The sequence below is a fragment of the Lycorma delicatula genome, chromosome 2 (genome assembly GCF_047948215.1).
Source record: "Lycorma delicatula isolate Av1 chromosome 2, ASM4794821v1, whole genome shotgun sequence".
In the NCBI taxonomy this organism is placed as follows: Eukaryota; Metazoa; Arthropoda; class Insecta; order Hemiptera; family Fulgoridae; genus Lycorma; species Lycorma delicatula.
The window spans coordinates 188022343-188044840 of NC_134456.1; the positions used below are offsets into that span (position 1 = coordinate 188022343).

At 28.2% G+C, this 22498-nt stretch overlaps 1 protein-coding gene across 4 annotated transcripts in view; it reads left to right on the forward strand.

The window, feature by feature from the left end:
- Positions 1 to 22498, forward strand: part of LOC142319518 (uncharacterized) — a 113263-nt gene that overhangs the window by 86032 nt on the left and 4733 nt on the right. For 2 of the 4 annotated variants that reach the window (XM_075356886.1, XM_075356890.1), the window contains exons 2-7: positions 830 to 2028; positions 4341 to 4727; positions 7397 to 7579; positions 9505 to 9820; positions 11136 to 11260; positions 16032 to 16190. In XM_075356886.1, the coding sequence (XP_075213001.1) occupies positions 830 to 2028; positions 4341 to 4727; positions 7397 to 7579; positions 9505 to 9820; positions 11136 to 11260; positions 16032 to 16190 (2369 nt within the window). Of the gene's footprint in view, positions 1 to 829; positions 2029 to 4340; positions 4728 to 7396; positions 7580 to 9504; positions 9821 to 11135; positions 11261 to 16031; positions 16203 to 22498 lie in introns of those variants that run through there. The other 2 variants (XM_075356887.1, XM_075356888.1) reach the window with 2 other exon arrangements.

Genomic DNA, 22498 nt, shown 5'->3' on the forward strand with positions numbered 1-22498 from the left:
GCTACATCTGAAATTTTCATTATAAATGATACGATCAATAATGGTTATAGAAAAATAATAGCTAACTGCATCTGTAACAAGGAAATAAACTACTTTTTATCTATAAAAAAATAAGCTATTAAAAATAATTAAAATCCATCTTTTAAGTATATAAAATATGTTTATATACTTTCAAAAGACCATAAATTTCCATCATTTGTTATCTTATAGATGACCACAAAAATGACGTTATTTGCAACATCATGGATGAAGGAGCTGCACAATAAATTCTAACAGGATCTTTCGGACCAATAGTTCTATATATTTAAAACTGATTATATTTTAAATTACAATTCAGTTTAATTTAAATTACATTTATTCATGATGATTTATGCGTTGAGTAATTTAATAAGAGAACCTGTTTAGAGAATTATACACTCATAAGTGGACTGTGTTGTTAAATTAGTACACTATATGAAATTGAATTAAACAATTTTTGGCGGTTCAAAATAACCTTGTAGTTATAAATATTATATTTTATTATTGAATTCATGTCTATAGCATTATGCCAAATTCAGGTTACCACTCTGCCATGGACTGGTAGTGTCTCAGCCTTTCATCCAGATTGAAATGAATTTTCATTTCTTATTCCCATGTACAAGCTTCCAGCTTATATGGTGAATAAATTTAAAAAAAATCAGTATTCTGTCTTCTATGGATAAGAAAATATACTTGTTTAAATTATATTAATATATATATATATATACCTGTAGTCCTAATTATAAAATTTTTGCATTAATTTACTTCCATTGAAATAACTACATACTTTTTTTTTTACTTTATTTTTCAGAGAGAAATATAAAAAATGAAGATGAAAAGACATCTCCTCGGCCTCCGACACCAGAAAGCAACGGGTCCTCTTCGCCTGGCAATCGGGATGTAAAACCATCTCTTCCGAGTCCATCTGTAGAACCAGGTGCGACCAACACTCCTCCTCGCCGATTTATATCCTCAATACTAGGAGGAGATGTCCCTTACGGAAGCAGTAGAGGGCATCATGTTCTTACATCGGCAGAAAGAAAGGAATATCTTCCTGCTGAGAAGCCAGAGGCTCCGGTGACAACTCAACCTCGATGCCAGCCTGTCTCCGTAATACAAAGGACACCTGCCGTGGTGACAGCTAAAACACCGGACATGCCGATGGTTATTCAAGAACCAGAACAAGTCGCTCCAATCGATTATCATGTTCCAAAGAAAGAAAATGATTTCACTAAAGAAGAAGAATTAAAAAGGAGTCGGATAGCTATTGCTTTAAAGAGGGGACAAATCTTGTTAGCAGGTCGAAAAATGTCGAGTGCAGGAGCGATTTTGATGGCAGCAGCTGGACACAGTAGAAGTAGTGGTGGTGGTGGCACAAATTCGGGGGGTCATCAAAGTAGTGGATCATCGGGATCAAGGGGTACATCCTCCGGACATTCATACAGTAACGGAGGAGGTAGTGGACTGAGTTCAGGGGGTGCTGGTGGTGCTATGGGTGGTAGTGCAGGGGCTGGGGGTGGTGGTCTTAATCCGGGAGGAAATGGAAAATCTAACTATGGACCGAGCAGCCCACCGACCGGTTCTTTGCCACCTTTTTACGAGAGTTTGAAAGGTGGAGGATTACCTGGATACCCGCAACAGTACACGAGTCAATATCAATCATTAATGTCGGCTCCTCTTCCAATGGATTGCGATACGGGTCAAGATCTAACTAACTACACGAGTAATAATAACAATAATAACAATGAAGGTCAACCAAAACAATACTCTTTATTACAAAATGTGTGCGCTACTTACGGTATAACGATGAAAGACGAGGAAGATGAATTGTCGACGTATGTCAAAGAAAGTGGAGGATTTCTATCATATGATGATGTAATGGTTGATGCTATGACAGGGGCCGTAGTTGATCCATTACAATTCACCGCTACACTAACCTTTTCCAGTCCTGCTGATCATACAGCATTATTGGAAAGTTTAACTGATGCTGCAGATTTGTTCCTCAGAGATGTAAGCATACAATCGCTTTAAATTTTATTAGAATAATGTTATAGATAATTATATTATTAAATCATAATTTTTTTAGTTAATTAACGTAAAATAATTAAAATTAAAATCAATTAAAATTTTAGAATTGAATAATTAATAATTTCTGAAAATTTATTGTATCTTTCAACTAGTCTTAAGGATAGCAGATTAATTAATTAAGCTCTTAAATATTAGCTAAAAATTGATGGATATAGAAAACAATTTCAGTTGTTATTTCATTAATTAAATTTTATCACAATCAATCTCTTAACATACTTGTACAATGCCAAACATGATGAAAAAATTTAAAACTACATATTGTATTAATTATATAAAATTAGCAAAGCACATCTTTAATTATATAAAACAACTAAAAACAATGCTCCAGACATAAAGTAAATTTTTTTCATCTAATTTTAAAATATGATTTTTTATGTCCTATAAATTTGTTTAAAGAAAAATTTTATTGGCTTTGGTTATTTGTTTGTTAACAAGTTCTGTAAATATCCAGCAATATACAAGTAGAAACTAACACTGCTGAACTCTATAGGTTTACAGGTACCAGTTTATTAAAATTTGGCTTAGGCAATTGTCATTTTATCCTCATTACACTCCCTTCAATTTCCAGAAATATAGTTTACCATTATAGTCAGTAAAACTTAGTATGTGTAAAATAATTTTATTATATATAATAAAAATAGGTTTGATATTTATCTAAAAAGATAAATAACATTTTCTTTAGGTTTTTACTGATCCCCAAGGAATCCAGTGGTTAAGATCACAGCATAATATTGAATCAGATACCCACTCTTCACAGCCAAGAATCATTTGTCAACTAAATCTGAACCCCTTTGTATTATGTTTCACCAGTATTAAAAAATCCCCAGTCAAAAATTTAGATTTGAAATTTCAGTTTAATTCTGTTATTAATTTGTTAGTTCCTCAGAATCACATTTTAATAAATTCTGTTTATCAGAAATCAATCCCAGTAGGAGCTCTTCTGTATATTAATTGTCCTCTTCCTCATCTTTTATACTTTCTTTCATGGACAAATGAAATGGGTTCTCCCAGTAGCACCTTTTGGTGAGCAGTAAAGCAGCAGCTGCTTCTTTGGAACCCTGTGTATATATGCAACAGCCAAGGACTCTATTTCCTTAAAGAGATTTTTAAAAATCCAAACTCACTAGTTTGGCTTTTATCTTGTGAAATATGCGCTTCAGCCACTGCTGCACCAAGGAATCCTATTTCTAATTAATTAATCTTGTTGATCCGACTTGTATTGATTGGTGTTTAGTTAAAAAAAAAAATCACTTCCAAATGGTAAAATGCACAATGAAAGGTTTATAGCATCCTAGTCATTCGCTAATATCAACCATTGAGAATTTTTTATTTAATATTAGTATTTTCAGTGCTACACGAAGTATTTTTTTATTTATTTAATTTTATATTAAAAGTTACATAATTATATATATTGATATATTCTCTAGAGATTATCCCTACTACATGTAAATAAGAACAGAATAATAATTATCACACTACAGAAAACTGAACTGTCATAACCTCATAAAACACTAACAACAACAAACAAATGTTTCTGACTGCTTATAACAACTGTATTTTTTTTATTTTTCCTGTTTAGCCTCCGGGAATTACCATTCAGGTATTACTTCAGAGGATGATATGTATGAGTGTAAATAAAGTGTAGTCTTGTACAGTCTCAGTTAGACTATTCCTGAGATGTGTGGTTAATTGAAACCCAACCACCAAAGAACACCAATATCCATGACCTAGTATTCAAATCTGTAGCCTTTACTAGGACTTGAACGCTAGAACTCTCGACTTCCAAATCCGCTGATTTGGGAAGACGCGTTCACCACTAGACTAACCCAGTGAATCATAACAGCTGTATTTAGACAAAGCTAACCACACTCTCAGCAGTCTAAGTATAAAACTGCATTTATACCATACTGACAAAATTTTCCTGATTAAAAAATGAACAACATAATACAGCAGTGCCACTTTTTTTTTTGACAAGGTTATGCTGTAACATTCTGAAACCTCACAAATTGTACTATAACCATTGAAAGATTGTGCACATAGCACAGACAAAATTATATGGGATAACTGAATTTAAAAATTAAATTACCAACGAAATGAACTGCAAAGAAATGCTGACTTTGATACTTAACCGGCAATCAGAGATATTCATATATATTCATTTTGAATATGCAATTAATAGTTATTTATAATTTAAAGTATGTATACAAATAATAGTATTATTACTTATCTTTTAGCCTGGTGAGAACATTCCACCTCCAGTAGAACCAGCAGTCAATCCGTTCCCTGAACACAGAGTTGGTTTCCCTGAACCGACGACACCCAGCAGTTCTGGTGTTGCCAACACTACGAATAGCACTACTAGTAACAGTACTGCAAATACTACAAGCAGTACAAGTAGTACGAGCAGCGCAACTAACGGCGGAAGTAATGGAAGAGGTTTTTCTCCATATACTGCACGAAGTTTGCCGCCAGGATATCATGAGTTGGCCAAGGAAAGGGACATATCATTACACCTCGCTGATGAACCTGCACAACAAATGCAGCAATTACAAATACAGGTGCAATTACAACAGCAGCAACAGCAACAACAACACTCACATCAGCAACAAAATGAGGTAAAGGTAATGTATGAAATGTTTTGTTAAATTTCATTTCAGAATCATCTTACATTATGCACTAATTATCACAACTTAATAAAAATACTAGCATCATAGATTTTTTAATTTTAAAATACCTTTGTGATGTGTATTTTCAAATTGATTAGGAACATGTACTGGCAGTTTAAAGGCTGTATTTACCAAATGCTAAACACTAACTTGGTTAAAAATTCATTACATTTCTTTTAAATTATTGATGGTCATTTACTTCACCTGTGGTTATCATTATGACTTTAGCTATGATATTACTCTATTATTACTATAATAATTTTGTTTGTATGTTTCTGGTGGCAAGAATGTATAAAAACCAGCAATAAGAAAAAATGAAAGATGTATGATACGAGTACACAGCGGAGACAGTATTTTTAGCAGAAAAATCTGTTTTTAAAAGAAAAAATGTTTAATAGTCAAACTTATTTAAATTTAATAGTTTATGTGTCCTACTTTGTTTTTGATTATCTCATTAATCCTCTTTGGCATTGATTCCACTAAGGTAGAATAATGATTTTTGATTTCTTCATCAAGAAACCAAACCTGTATTACTAAACTAATAAGGTCAGTTTTTTGATACCATTCATTTTTCAAAGTCTTCTTTTTAGTATAGTCCATAAATTTTCAATGGGATTCAGGTCGAGGGAGTTTCCTGGCCATGAGAGCACTCAAAGTTTTTGATTTTTGAAGAACTCTTTTGCTTTCTTTGATATGTGACATGGTGCAAGGTTCTGTTGGAAAATGAGTCTGTGTTCTTCTGCATAAGTGGAACTATTTTTCTTTGGCATATGTTAATGTATTGGTCCAATTCATCATCATCCCATCCACAGGCATAAGTGCTCCTGGCCCTTCATGTGTAAACATCCCCAAGACATCTTTTTGGCTGGGTGTTTGGGAGCGTGTTTCAGGTGTGCTGGCATAGTAGTCTTCCTGCTGACTTACAAATGTAGGCTACTCTCTCCCCTTGGATAAAGAAATGAATCTTGTCTGAAAAAATAAACTTTTTTCCATATCTCAATAGTCTATTCTTTATGTTCCTTTGCCCACTGAAGTCTTTTTGTCTTCATAACCTGTGTCAGTAACTGCTTCTCTTTAGGTTTCCGAGCAATCCTTTCTACTGCCAACAATCTTCTACGAACTGTCATATCAGAAACATTAGTCCCTATTAAATCCCTATTTCAGATCCCTATTAAGGTCAACAGCTGACCGTTGTGGTTTAATTTTGCTTTTTCTTATTAGTAATCGATCCTGAATAGGCGTGGTTTTCTTTTTCCATCCACATTTTCCTTTTCTCTTTGGAGAAATGGAACTTCCTAACCTAAACCTCTTTTCACGATTTCATTTACATTATCTAACCTCACACTACACTCACTGGCAATCTGTCTTTGAGTCATTTGTGTGTGGTGGGACATAGCAACAATTTTTTACTGCTTTCGTGGAGTTATATCCATTGTATTAACTATAAACGATTAATAAAGTTATAACAGAAACTTACAAGGTCGCCAAAAACTAATTGGCAATGAATTATAAAAGCACAAAAACCAATAATTCTGTTTGTATATGAACTAACAACATAACCTGAAACACCAAACAGCAAACAGTCTGACATAGAATGAAAATTCCCTACAACAGAACAAAAATTCCCTTGTCGGATTAATTTTTATGCTGCTTTCTCTCTCTCCCTCTCTCTCTCTCTCTCTCTGCACGCCCGCGCGCGCGCGCGTGTCAATCATAATTTTTACCTTTAATCAATAATATAAACAAATAATTATTTTTAACATGCAAACAAAATAACCTTAAAACAGTCACCATGAATTAAAAATTGCTACACTGAATTCATCATTATTTAGTAGTATACATAACTTCTTACAAGAATGAAGAAAGTGATTAAAAATTATTTCACTTCAATCAAACCTAAACATATTTTTAAGTCAATCATTAAAATTTTACATAAGTGTTAAATTTTGACTTGTTATGGAAGGGTTAACAAAAGCAAAAGCACTGAGATTAGGGTAACAGAACTGGAATATCATGATAGAGCTCACACCTAGTGAAATGAAATTAGAAGTAATTCTTCATAGAGAAGAAAATTTATTGATAATAATTAAAAGCTGCATTTTGCAATTCTGTAGAGAATTGAATGAGGTTATATCGCTGTTATGATCTATGAATGCAAAGAGGGTTATAGCTTGTTACTAAACCTCTCAAAGAAAAATTTAATTTAATTTTTTTTAAAAAACTTCTCTTCTTGTTCTACTAAAGAAGCAGAGCTTTAAAAAATATTTGTATACTCACACAAAGACTGCTTTTTAATAGATTAATGTTTTATTTATTTTATATATTCCAATTGTTTTGTTAACATGACTTTTGTTCTGTTTAGGAAATAAGTCACCTAGCTTTCCTACCAGTTAAATTTTAAACAGATAATTTTGTTAAAGGAACTGCGAAAATATTACTATAAATTTAGGCTTGAATCCTTAAAACTAGACTTAAACTTGTACGTGTAATTTGTATATAAAAGTTCTTGAAATTATATTTTCAAATATTAATGTACATTTCACTAATTTTGAATTAATACAATAAACAATATCTGTTCCATTAAAATTATCATTTATACAAGATGCAAAACATTTTGTTTACAGAGTGGTGGATCATTGCTATCTCCAGGATTATCATCCCTTGAACTGGATTCAAGCACAAGTATGTCTCTTCCTTCTCCGGCTTCCTGCAGCTTAGACGGTACAGGATCATTATCACCACCACCAGGTGGAGATATTACAGCTATCCCATCTCTGCAAGTTCGAGTGGGTGTCTTGCAACAAAGGGTAAGTAATAAATGTTTATCAAATTTTTCTTAACTTCTCAGTAAAATAATAAGATTTTTTAACTTTTTAAAAAAAATTAAATATACAATAGTGCAATAGATTTCATGCAAACATTATTTTGACGAACGTCATTATATAATGCGACCATTTGGTTTTAACTGATAACCGTAAATAAAAATACTTTCATTATTTAATTAAAAATTTTTACTTATAAAATACAGCTAATGAAGAATAATTTCTTTTTTTGTTTATGCATTCAGAAAAGCAGGATTAACAGGTAAAATAAACTTAATTCTATGAAGATAATTTTTATAGTAAAACTGTAATAAATACAAATTTTAATACAAAAAGTACTTTTGTTTTTTACTTATATAATTAACACATCTTGATGCAGTTGTAGTAAATGTAAGAATTTCTTTAGACTGATTTCTCAATCCCAGTATACAAGTATGCTTGCTCGCACTGGTATGTCAGTATGTACTATTAAGGTTGTAAAAATATTCAGTGGACATATCTGTATGTATAAAAAGCATGCAGCTTATATGCATGCTACATATAAGCAGCTTTTTTTGATACATTTATTTTTCTAGAATTTAGAATTAAACAAAGAATGGAAAAACTTATTGCAAGAATATAATTTTCAAAGCCAATGTTTAATATTTTTCCTCATTATTTGTTACCATTAAATATCAGTCAAAAAAGGAGTTTACTGTATTATTAGTAATATAATACTAGCTAATATGATATTCAACCCAAACCTTAGAATGAAACGTGTATTTATTACTGATAGTGTGCAAACAATACTTGTTTCTTACTAAAAATTTGGACTATGTCATAGCTTGACATATCAATCCAGAAGTAATATAAACTAATCAGATCAAAGTGAAACCTATTCCATAAGTATACATATGCAATTCTTTCTGGTTATAAAAGTTTGTAATAACAATTCTATATTTGATGTAATGTTGTCCAAGCTAACACCTCAATTAAAAGATAGAGAGTTCAATTCCTGAAATACATAACATAAGTTGCATTGCATCAAAGAGTTTCATCATAAAACTATGGCTTTCATGAATAAAGAAGATGAAAACAAACCAAAAAAATTAGTAACAGGAGCATTAAGAACACATCACAAGTGGAATGAAAAGTACCCCTTTCATATATTCTAACATTTATTTTCTTTGAATTTCACAGAATAACATGATTTGTGTAAGAAGTACACTGAAAAAACAGCAAAAAACATTTTTATCAAATGTCAGATGTGTTAGGGATAACACACCTGTATACTTTTACACATTTATATGAAACTGATCAAAGCTCAATCTACTAATTTAGAAATTGTAATTCCTCAGTTTTGTTGCCTAGCTTCAATTTATTATTGGGCTCTATTTTAAGAAAATAACTTGTTTTGTTGAACCTAACACATTGCTGCACACATCTAGTATTTTGACAATGACAGTATCACTTCACAGTTTCTTCCAGCACTTTTTATGATTTTGTTTATGATAAAGCTGTCTTAAATAGAAAGACTTCTGGATATCATCCATTCTTATTTCATAATGTATGTATAAATTGATTAATTATTCTTATATCCTATATTAGATTGCTTGTTATGCATATATAAAACACTGTTTATTTAAACAATCAGAATTTTCAAATAGTATTTTCTCTTATATTAATTGTTACTACACACTGTCATGTCAATGAGTATCTGAGGAAAGTATATTTCAGTACAGTGATTTATCTATAAATATCTGAATAGGATTAAAAAAAAAGATTATCCATGATAGTATCAGATTGTACTCTTCTAACAATCAAAAGTTTGTAACAACCAAATCAGTTGCAATCAAAGTTGTTAATAACTTTTTTTTAATTAAAAAAAATTTCATTTTAAAATTTTAAATTTTTTTAAATTTTGTTTCTAGTTGGGTCTTCCTGGTGATGTGGCATTAGAATTTGTTAATGGTGGTCATGGAATTAAGAATCCGTTGGCCAATCATGAATCACCTACAACCCTTCTGAGACCTGAACATGGTGTCGATAAAATGGAATCTGAAACGAAACCAAGGGATTCAAACTCGAGATTTGCATGTCATTTATGTTCAAAAACATTTAGTTTACAGCGATTACTGAACAGACACATGAAATGTCACAGTGATGTCAAGCGCTATCTTTGTACATTCTGTGGTAAAGGATTTAATGACACATTTGACCTCAAGAGACATACTCGCACACATACAGGTTAGTTTTAAGATATTAGTAGAAATCTTATAATAAAGCAAAATTATAATTTTTGTAAACACTATGCTAATTTATATCTGACAACTCAGTAGGTTAAAAGCACATTTTAATTAATTTAATATAAGTCCTTAAATTTAAAATTATAAGTTCACCCATCACACAGCATCAGTGTTTGTGTATTTGCATTATTATTTGTAATTAAATTAATTAATCCGACTGCTATTTGAGTTTTACTGTAATAACATGTTTGTGTCTATTTCTTCAAGAGGAACTGTAGCCAAATTGCTTAGCCTAAATATTTCAATTAATCAATTAAATATGATTATTTGCAAGTAAACAGTAAAAAAGGATGGTGTAAAAGAAAACTAATATATAATTTCTTAAAAACGTTTATTTTTAATAAATGTTCAATTAGATTTTAGTAAACCAAACTTCAGTGCAGTTATCTGGAATTTCTAGCATACCAAGTGCTGAAAAAATTTAAAATAATTCATGCTTTTTTCATTTTTAATAGCAATAAAACAAGGATTCCTGAACTGAGAAGGTAAAAATGTTTAGATTTAGCATTTTGTTTTTTTAAGATCAGATACCTAGGAACAATAGTTCTAGCTGGGATGTCTGAAGTAGTGTTGTCACAGTTAGTACAGTGAAGGGATAGTGTACCAGAACTGGATGTCTAAAATAGTAGGGCGTCAGTTATTGGCCCAATAATCCATTCCCACTCTGTGAGACATTAAGTGTCAAATGGGCTTTTTAAACTTTGATTTATATTATATCAATTTATTTCTACTCTTAATTCTATAACTGACTTATCATATTCCTTTAAATACTTAATTTTGTTATTAATTTAAAAGAACTGTAATAAAAATATGTTATGTGTACAGATTTACAAAAGATATTTAATAAATGGACAAACTAACTTTCATCAAAACAATATGTTTAAATAATGAAGTTGGTACAACTGGTATTAAATTACAATAGAATATCTAATCAAAATAATAACCACTTCATACCAATCATGATTGATCAATTAGCTTTAAAAAATGACTGAATATGTTGCCTTACATGTATAATGTGTTAAAATGAATGTGAATTCAAAAAATTGTTGTATTACAGCATGGTTAATTTGACTTTTTTTGTATAAAAATTTCATACATTTGCATATATATGTATATAAAAAAATATATAATAGATACATATTATTTGTCTAATTATATTTTTTTCTAAGGATATAACATTACATCACTTAGGTTTATAATATAACTGTAATTTCCTGCAATAAATTACATTATTTTTATTTAACTTATTTTTTTAGGAGTACGCCCTTACAAGTGTAATTTATGTGAGAAGTCTTTCACTCAGCGATGTTCACTTGAATCTCATTGTTTAAAAGTGCATGGAGTTCAACATCAGTATGCATATAAAGAACGTAGAACAAAGGTAAGTGATTTGTTTAATATTACAACAAATGCAAATTTTGTGTAATCCTTGAAATGTTTAATGATAAGACCCAATTAAATGTGGTAGATTGTTTAAAAAAATAAATAAATGTTACAATTCTCCTTCATGAATCATCTTATTTAATTATAAATTGAAAGTTCTTATAATGACAACTAATCATTGTTTTTATTATTTAATTTTAAAAATATTTTTTGTCAAATGTGGTTACAGTCATATTTTAAGTAACATAACCATAAATATCTTATCCAAAATATTTTATTGAAAAGATTATTTTACTGATAAACATTTTGAGCATAAAAAGCTTTTAACCCCTTACCGGACAATGACAGAATATTCCAACATAGCCAACACACACAAAAACGGCCTTTGTTGGAATATTTCATTGTTGAGTTTTTGTGCAATTTTAATTCACTGTCAATATTTTGGTGATTATTATTGAACGTAGTTTATCATTATTTCACATTGGTAAACATCGCTAGTAAAGAGTTTTTGTCACATTCTAAGGCATTTGTCATACGTAAAACAGCTGATACAGCTTGTATGGCATGTTGTTGAGTATTTTTACATGTTTATTTTATGTTGTAGCCGTTGTTTTATGATTGAATATTGTGTACATGCTTTATAAATTAATTTATAAACTTAACCATATATTTGTAAACTGGACTGGTAGTTTTCGTATTTTTTTTATAGTAGCTTTATGTATGTTGTTTTCTTATATTTGAGATGGCATCTACAAAAAAAAATGAATATTTTGGCATTTTTTATTTAGACCAGTTAAATCTGATAGCGATAGTGATATTATTTTAGATGGTATGTGTGAAGACATATCATTCAGACATGTGGTTCAAGAAGATGTTTAGTGTTCACACAATAAAAGGTGTAAACACTCAAGATACCAGTGTACAGAGTGCGATGTTGGACTGTGTGTACCTCCAAGTTTTAAAATATTTCATACACTAAAAAACTATTAAAAACAATCACGATAGAATAAAACTTTTGGTAGTAAAGACAATAATTTCAATTATGGTGTAAAATATAATTTAGTGATATTTATGGGCAATATGAAAACATCATTAATCATTAACATGTTCATGGTAGGTTAAGATTAGGTTTTTATAAATATAATAAAATATGTTTTGCATGAAAAATGATCATTTATTATATATATATATATATATATATGGTCATTATTAGTCAATAAAGTTATTAAATTAAAAAAAAAAATAGATCGCATTATTTTAAGTGAAAATACAAAACCGGTAAGGAGTTAGAGAATCTCTATGCTCTACATAAAGTTGAAAGGAACATAAGAGTGGTTCAATATCAAACCCAACATAATCCAAATTTTTGGGGAGATATTTTTATCAATGTAACCTGAAAAATCATCTGAATTCAATGAATATAAATTTAAGATTCAAAACTTATAAAAACCCAACAATTTTTGCATATGAAACCTGAAAATTTTTGCTTTAGTTTCAAAAACTGTCAATCTCCATGCTGCTATGACAATACAGCAATCTCCACACTCATCAATCAGAATGCATAATGAAGGTAAAATGTCTGCTATTTGTTTACATTATATGATGTACTGAAGTAAAGAATTATTCTGACAATTTCTTTTATGAAACCAACAATCTTTTAATATGGCCCTTCTTATGACAGAAATGACATACAATATTTTTATTTTTAATAGAACTAGAAAAATTCAATTTTTTTTGTGTCCAACCATTCCACAAGAAACACATTTTAGATTAAATTTATTTACATGTTTTCAAACAGATTTCAAACCCTTTTCTTCAATCAATTTTCTGGCTGTTAAATTGCTTAGAGTGTGTTGATTTTCAGCCATTTGATTCCCAAGCAGATACAAAATGTTTATATTGATCAGGCCAAGCCATAATTATGTTTGTAATAACAATTTTTTCAGGTATTTCTTCCTTCTGCTGCTTAATAGCAGAAGTTAAATTTTTTATTTTCGATAGATAGTCCATAACATAGTTTTCAAACTTCAAATTAAAACATTTTTGTTGTAATAGATGAATTCGCACTTGATTGATGCTAATATATTGTTTTCAGTTTGATTCATATTTCACCTTGCAGTCTTGCACACTAAAACATGTGACATAGATCCAGATTCCATGCTCATTACTGACAGTTCCTTTGCATGTGAATCATAAATTTCATACTTTTTCAATTCCACAACTTTCTGATTTCTGTATATCTCCATTGGTAATGTCAAAGAAATCTTTAGCTATCAATACTACTGTCATCTGGAATTTCCAAACGTTCCTGTTATTTTCATTTAACTTGATAAACATCTGTGATTTTTCATTTATCCATGTGGTCACAAGTAAACAAAATTTTCACGACCACCATACCTCTGTTCACAGTTATATATCTGGGCCCATAACTTGTTGTAGAGTGCTTTAAACAAATACATGTATTGACAACCAGCAGTTTACTCCTTAAACAAAATTTTAATAACTCTAACAAGAACTCACATATACTGCATGTATTCTTTTTTTTTATTGTTGTCTTTTTCTTTTCTTTTTTTTTCTTTCCACTACTGTTACTATCAATGCTCACTTGCTATCGATCAATATAAACCAGTATCTCAATTGAATCAGAACATATTTTCAGATATTGTACCAAATGTTACTTTTTCTGGTAACATAAATAATATCAATCTTGCAAAACTTGCTGATGTTTCAAAATTTCTTCTGACTCATTGTGGTGAGGACTGGAAAAATAATGATGGGTTACAGTATTATCTGAAAGTTCTGTTTTATCAGGACATTCCTATAGTTCCTGAGGAAAATGAAGAAAAAATTTTCAAAAACTGGCAAAATCACTCTGCATGTTTAGTTTTTTACTGCATAAATATTAAAGACATACAAATTTAAATATTAAGTTAAGTGATAAAATATTCACTTGAAAATCTTACTAACGTATGAACTGAATATGCATTCTTGATAAGTTGATTTGTGAAATGATTTTTTTTTTAACTTATCTTAAATGTGAATATTATCAAATTATGAATAATCAGTTAGGCCTACAAGTTACACATTTTTAGTTATACTATTATAATTTTAAAAACCATAAGGTTTAAATTTAAGAATAATTCTGTGGTTTTAATATAAAACCAACATGATATAATTATTTTCATTCCTTGAGAGTTTAGTTCATACATTGACAAGTTAGCTTTCCACGTATTTTTTGTGAATAATAAACTTTCTGCATAAATTTTAAATGTCTGTTTATTTCCATTAATAGCATTTAATGTGACATCTTCCCTAGAGGCTGTTTAATTTTGTTTCACTCATTACTACTATTATTTTATTATTTATTGACTTGATAATCCCAATGATCACCATCTATCTATGATCTTTTGTATCAAGATCAAATCTTACATTGCCCTCATGTTTCAGTTTCAAATTCTACAATCTCTTCATGATTTAATTTCAAAGTAAACTATCTCCACACTTTAGTTCAAAGGCAGCAACTCCAAATTTTAAATGTAAATAACTTTATGTAATTTGTATATACGGGCTTGTGATTTTAAAGATATGTTTCTGATGCAAGAAGGTAACTTTTAGAAGAATTACTTTTGTTGCTACTCTGGGGGAAATAGTGTTACGGTTTTTCTATTGCAAAATTCTGAAAGTGGAAGTTGCTGAATTTGATATTGAACCGCTCATATATAAAACATATTGACTGAAAACTGTAAAATTGTTGCCATTTTCCTTTTGATGAAAAGGGAAATATTTTGGAACTTTATGATGGAGTAAATAAATACCATAGACTTTAGTAATTTTCAGTTATATTAATTAATTTACAATATTCATATTAAAAATGATATAAAAGATACTTCATATTTTTGACGATTAATTGGCTTATGATATTTTGAATTAGGATTAACATAAAAAGTGTGAATTTTGATATCAATGATGATCATTTTAAAAATTTAGTAAGAATATAAACTGGAGTTAATTTGTAATTTTATTTTAAGGTGAAAGTTATATAAACTTTTACCTATATCTGAGCTACCTTTGGCTCTGTTTTAGGGACAAGGCACCTTCAGAAGTAGTCTGAAGAAGTTCAACTTAAAGTGATAGTTAGGTCAGACAGATAAGGTTTTTATAATGTTCAACTTATAACTTTATAACAGCAAATATACAGTTTTAAAAACTTTTTAATTGATAAATTCAATTTAATGTATAGTTTTCTAGATGTTCTAAATTTGTAAAATGTTCAGTATTGTTATGTTCAGTATTATTGTTAAATAATGTTCAGTATTGTTCAGCATATATGACAGGGATGATTTTCATACACTGCCATTGTATAGTTTTAATTTTTGGCTATAATATACAGAAAGGTTGCTGTGAGAAACATAGTATCATTTCATTGATAACAATGAAACAATGAGAACAATGTTATATTTGAGTAGTTATGAGTAATGTTAAGTAATGTACTAGTAGTATGAGTAAATAATGAATACACAGCTTGCCAATAATAATTAAAATATAAGTTCATAATGAACATCTTAGATAAGGTTTTTCTCCTCATAACTCATAATTTTCTTAATTCTGTTACTCAGAATGAGTAAAATTAGTTCTGCAAAATTTGGTAAAATAGTACAGAGGTAAATTGCAAATAATCTGTAGTTATATAATCTATGTTGATTGTAATCAAATATTTCTTTTTAGAACTGTTTAAAGAATATATTTTTGCATTTTTTTTTTATTTACAGATGTATGTCTGTGAAGAGTGCGGTCATACAACAAATGAACCTGAAGTTCATTACATGCATTTAAAAGAGAATCATCCTTACAGTCCAGCACTATTGAAGTTCTATGACAAACGTCACTTCAAATTCACTAATTCAAATTTTGCTAACATGCTACTACAAGTACGTTCTTAAACTGTTTCAGTTTCTTTTACATACATAACTAACTGTTCTTCATATATCTCACTGTCTTCTTAATCTTACTGTTTGGAATTCTTAACGCTTAAATGTAATTTTTACTTTTTGTACATTATGAATATTTTATATTTTGTTTTGTAAATAAAAATAATGAATAATTCACCCTGCAGTCTTTTAATGATCTATATGTATTCACATATCTAATTGAATAAAAAGTAGAATAAAGATTGCACTCGGTAATACTATTTTTTTATTCTTTTACTAATAATACCTGTCATGTAAATTTTTAAATAAACGTATTAAGATTGAAAATTGAATTTCAAACAAATAGATAAATTCTTATGTAAGATTTTAAATCTTTAATTTCATAAGTATCAAATGAAACTGTTATACTTTTTGGTAGGAAAAATAGAACTACAATATAGTTTACAAATTGTGTCAAATGCAATACTACGATTGAAAGCCCTAACGCATTTGTGTTTATCTTTTATCTACTAAATTTTTAATTAGATGAATTAATGTAGTTTAGAGGAAATTAATATGATCATTATAATATTTTTTGGTGTAAATTAAATATAACTTCAATATTCATTCTTACTAGTCGATGAATTAATTTTTTTCTCTCTTTAACTACTAATGTTGTAGGCTTAGCGAAATAGAGGTACATATTCCTAAAATATATTTGATGTATATGATTCTCAGGAGTAGTTATAATGCTTCATGAAATATTTTTTGGCTATGAGCCGTCTTTAACCTATTTTCTTAGATGTGACTTGTCATTGTGCAATGAATAATAACTATGTGTTTGCGATCTTCACTGTGTGACTATCATCTTATGATATCGTTGAGATGTTTCTTTCACAATGTTTAAAACAATCAATGTTTAAAATAACTATTCTAATAGTTATTTTTAAATATATTTCACAGTTACAAATAAAATGCAATAAACAGACAGTAAAATTCATGAATGTGACTAAATTAAACTATTTATATAAAAAGGTATTAAATTTAATAAATATAATATAAAGATTTTGTGATGTAGGAGACTGTAAGTAGTACAATTGAAATAACCAGTTTAGTTTGACTTTCATTAGCTAGTTATGGTAGGGTTAGTAGCATATAAATAATATACTATTACTATTCATCTGTAACTTCAAACAAACGAATTTCATTAATTCTATTAAAGAATTTTGCACTCTTGATAAGAATTATTTATAATTTTTTTATTAACTATTCCATTACCTTATAATTCAATTATCAAGAATAAATTTCCAATAACAAAATTAAACAAACAGCATTTTTGGAAAACCATGATTTTTCTGTATTTTGTGATTAAATATGGAATATAAATTTGATGATGAATAGACTATTGTATATATTTTTAAACTTACTAACAAAATGCATTAAATTTTACAGTTAAATGAGCATTTCAGAAACTAATTTTTCTTAAAGACTATTCAAATTTAAATACAAATAAATTAAATCGTAATGAAAAATAGAAGAAAGGTATACTTTCTTGCAATATGATATAGTCTTAAGAAATGTTTTTATATTCAAATAAAATCTTAATCACTAATATGAAAATTTGTTATTCAAGAGAGTAATTAAAAAAAAATTATACAAATACCTATCAGTTTTAAAAATAAACCCTTTGGCTCTCCAGTTGCTATCAAAATATATTTTTCATGTAAGTAGCAGTATAAATTTACCCTTTTTAAGATATTGAAGGAGAGTTGAAAATAATGCATTTTAAATTATTTAAATTAACTTTTTAGGTTAATTAAAAATTTTATAAAATATTTAAAAATAAAATTATACTCTATGAGCTTTAATAGTAATTCAAGAGAATTACACGCAGTTCTTTAATAGTAATTCAAGAATGTGTATAAAATACATACTGTACTAAGAAAGAGGCAACTCAGCTTAGAAACCTGAGTTTGATGAACTAAACTTGTATGTAGTATGAACCTGACAACAGTAGTATACGCTCATAACAAATAGACCGATACAAAAAATGTTCTATTTGTTTTTAATACTATTTCATAATTTCTAAGTTAACTACTTGTTAACCAAAATTTATTAATGTTTTCAATATCCTACACATAATTATATTGCGTGTTATAACAGTAAATTATAATTTATAAAACATCAATTGCACTAAATAAAAAAGGACTTATAAGGGTATATATAAATTGATGTGACATAATAAGTACAGGTTTAATTTATTGTGGTAATTTTGGTTGAATATGATATGAAATAATTAAGAAGTACTGTTAATCATAGTTATCCAATAAAAGCAATTCATATCTTAATTTTTTTTTTTATAAAATCCACTCTCACACTATACAAACAAAATCAGAAACAGTTATGCTATCTTGTCCAGATAAACATGCTGCATGTCAGGTTATACCTATTACGTGTAGTTTTATCAGTATTATCAGCATATTCAGTTAGTACAATTAAACACATAAAATATAGCATAAAACTTGAATATCAGCAACATGTATAAATTCTCTAGAAAATTATAATTCCTGCTAATCATTTTTACTAAAGTATAAAAATATATAATCCATATTTTAAATAGTTTCTATTTTTAAGTCTGCTAGATCAGATAGATGGGTACATTCACAATAACACTTATGTATTGCACTGAAACCTAGCCAAGAGATTACGTTTTTTATTGTGCAAGCCTTAGTTTGTTAAAATTCCAACAGCCAAGTATAAATAAAACAAAAGTAATTTATAGTTAAGAAATAATAATAGTGGTAGAATTTAATAGAAATTTTCTCATTCCCTATGATAAGATAAAGAAATGTTCATTTTTTTATTTATAAGCAGCTTTACTATTTAATTCTGAATGCATAACACTCATTTCCTGTAACAATAAATAAATATATTTGAAAAATTTGTTTTTTTTCAATTCATAAAGCAAATTTCACATATTGTAAGACAGCTTTTTATAACATTTATGCTATAGGTACCTGTGATATACAAAAAAGTTAAGATTATTCTAATAATTATTTAGTAACTAAGTTAGTTTTTTAGCGATTCAGGTTATTGGATTACTTCTGGGGTTCTAGAAATATCTTGGAGATGAATTCATGATTTGTGAATTCAACTCTTTGTTGGTATATATTTTAAGTGCTACGGGTCCATGAACTGAAAGGTGTGATTTTTCTAAATCTGTTAAATATTTATGATTTCAATTTGTAAATTTACTTTGTAAATATTCTTTTATTATTATTATTCATTATTTTTATTTGATTAATATAATTAATTATAGACATAATGATGTTTGAAGATTTGAGATTTTGATTAAAGAATTATTCAATATACTATTATCTATATTTTATAATTTATAATTTTAATTAACGTAGTTTAATAAACTGTTAAAATTCATTAATGTTTTAAAATAAATTTTATGTGAATACGTAAAAAATAGAAACAAAAATTTCTAAAATAATTTTTAAGTTAACTATGGCAATTTAAAGATACATTTTTCCATTAAAATATTTTTTTTAAATATGCTAAAATTTAATGAATTTAATACAAAATTTGTAATTTTAGTATCGATGAAAAAAATTGTATTTATTAAATTTATCATTAAAAATTGAAATATATCAAAATTAACCTACAAAAAGAAAGTAAATTAAAATATTTGATAACATTCAAACTCTATGTATCCGATTTATTTTATCTGTACACTGAAAATTAATCTAACGCAATAATTTAAATTTTTAACAATTCAATAGATCTGAACTATTTTAGTACAATCCTACCTTATTAACGTACTTTAGAGTAAACTAGCATAGTAATTTCATTAATGTAAGAACTTATATAATTTCTATTAAAATAATAGTTTTTAAAATTAAAATGTGTTTTAAAATGCAATTATTAATAGGATTTTCACCGTAAGTCTTTCTAATTGTGATAAAAAAAGGAATTCTAAAAAACTGGATGAATGTGTAAAAGCATGTACTGTGTGGAATATTACATACTGTTAGCAAAAATACTTTATTTTATACAACATAGAACATCTAACGACACTATAAAATCTGTAAACATTTTAATTTTTCACCCCACATTGTGAATGGGTGATTGATTGTACCACTATTAATCCCTTAGCAGATAAAAAAAGATATTCAATAAAACCTGTAAAAATAAATAGAGAATGAGCTCTGAAGGTGTAAAATTGATGTCAAATAGTTATCAGTGTAAAAATAAGTTTTACAGTGAACTTTTCTTGTACTGACTAGAATTAAAAAATTAAATATTTATGTTCATTAATGCTAAAAATAGTTATTTCTGGATTATTTATGAAGTAGATAACTAATAAAAAATTAGTCACAAAAAAATTAATTCAAAATTCATTTACAGTTATATCTCATCCATGTGGTTTAATACCTTAGAGATATTTCAAAGATAAAATCCACTATTTAATAAAACACTAATCATCAAAAAGAACATTAACAACAAATATAAAGGGTGATGTGAATAAACTATATTGAATACTGATCAGTAATTACTTGTTAAGAAAAGTAATTAATAATTCAGAAAAGTATTCTCTTAAAAATTAGTGAATAAACATTTTCTTTATCTTATAAGTAATTACATTTAGTCTTAAAGAGTTTGCATATGGTTTACTTTATGTAAATGTATTTCTTTCTATTAAGAAATAGATTTTCTTTACAAAATTAATGACAGTGCCTAGATATTAAATATAAGCCTGCATCTTTAAACTTATTCATACAAAAATGGAAAGAGCCTGATGATTTATGTACATCCATGATGATGTCACTTCTGCTAATTTACTCAGTATATCATGTATTCCTTGCTAGTGAACTCTACTTTTCAATTGGATTGTTAAACATGTAATCAAGTGAAGAAGAAAACAATTTTCACCTGTTCCGGACAATACCAAAAATGTGGCTGATTGTAGGGCAACATTAGTAAATGTATTAAGAAATCATAAAGTTGTTTTAAATAAGTCTTTGCCCTTTAAATTTATATATGCTTAAGAAAATGCAAACATTTTGAAAGAATATGAACAGTGCACAGGAAAGAAAATGTTACTGGCAAAAATAAAGAAAATATATAACAATATGAAGCACGAAATTAAAAAGAAAACATGCAAAAAAAATAAAATTATTAAATTGAGAGAAGGATTTGTTAAGCCTCCTAGAAGAATATGAAAATTCCAATTTCAAACAAGTTCCAGGGGCAGCAAGCAGTATGGAAAAGATAAACATACTCCAGAAGAATGCGAAACACCGGTACTTTCTATAACTGATATGGATAATTGAAATACCAAGCTGACTTTGAAAGAAAAAGCAGGTGACACTGATGAAACGGCTCCTATGTCAAATTGCAAATTACAGAAAATTGTTCTCAATTAACAATTTCAACTCATCAGAACTCAAATGAAACAAGAAATGAAAATGAAAAGAGAAGAAATAAAATTGCAGAGAGAATTACTGGAGTTCAAAAATTCCAAAAAAGAAGTGGAACACGGCAAGGAAACTGACACTACTTTGTTTGCATCTTCCAGTGAACAAATTAATGACCAATTCGATGCTTCTTATTTCAGTTTGTGATATTTTCCCTAACATATTTTGTAACTAAGTTCATTTTCTTTTATCCCATCCTATCTTAATGAAAAAAAATAAATACAAATAAATAAATTAATAAAAAATAAACAAAAAAAACCATGCACAATAGCAGTCTTCAGCAGATACATATGAGGCACATTCGTACGGATGAATACGTAACACATAACACTTACAAACGTACGTTTTAGCTTACATACGTAGCTTCTACCAGTCTATGCATTCATATGAGCCTATACATATATAATAATTATTTATTTTGTATTTATTTAATTATTTTTTATTACAAATAATTTTTTTAACTTTATTTATTTACAATTTTTGTAGACACAACTACTACATTCTCTTGTAACTTTAATTATTTATTTTAATCAAATGAAAAGGATAAATGTAAATGCACAGGACAGAAGGATTAAAAGTTAAAATTTTTATTTCAATTATTAATTAATTCCCAAGTATACCCAGTATTTCAGCTCTCTTCTGTTCTCTTCTTTTTATCTGTCTACTTCTTCCTCTAGTTCATCATTTTCCTTCAACTGCTATTTCATATAAATCATTCATCAATTTTCCAAAATTGTGTAAAATGGCACAAGCAAGAGCCTTTCCTAATTTTACTTGTACCAGGTTTTCCAACAATGTGAACTGCTCCATTATTTGGTTGAAAACTCTTAATAATTGCTCTTTCAT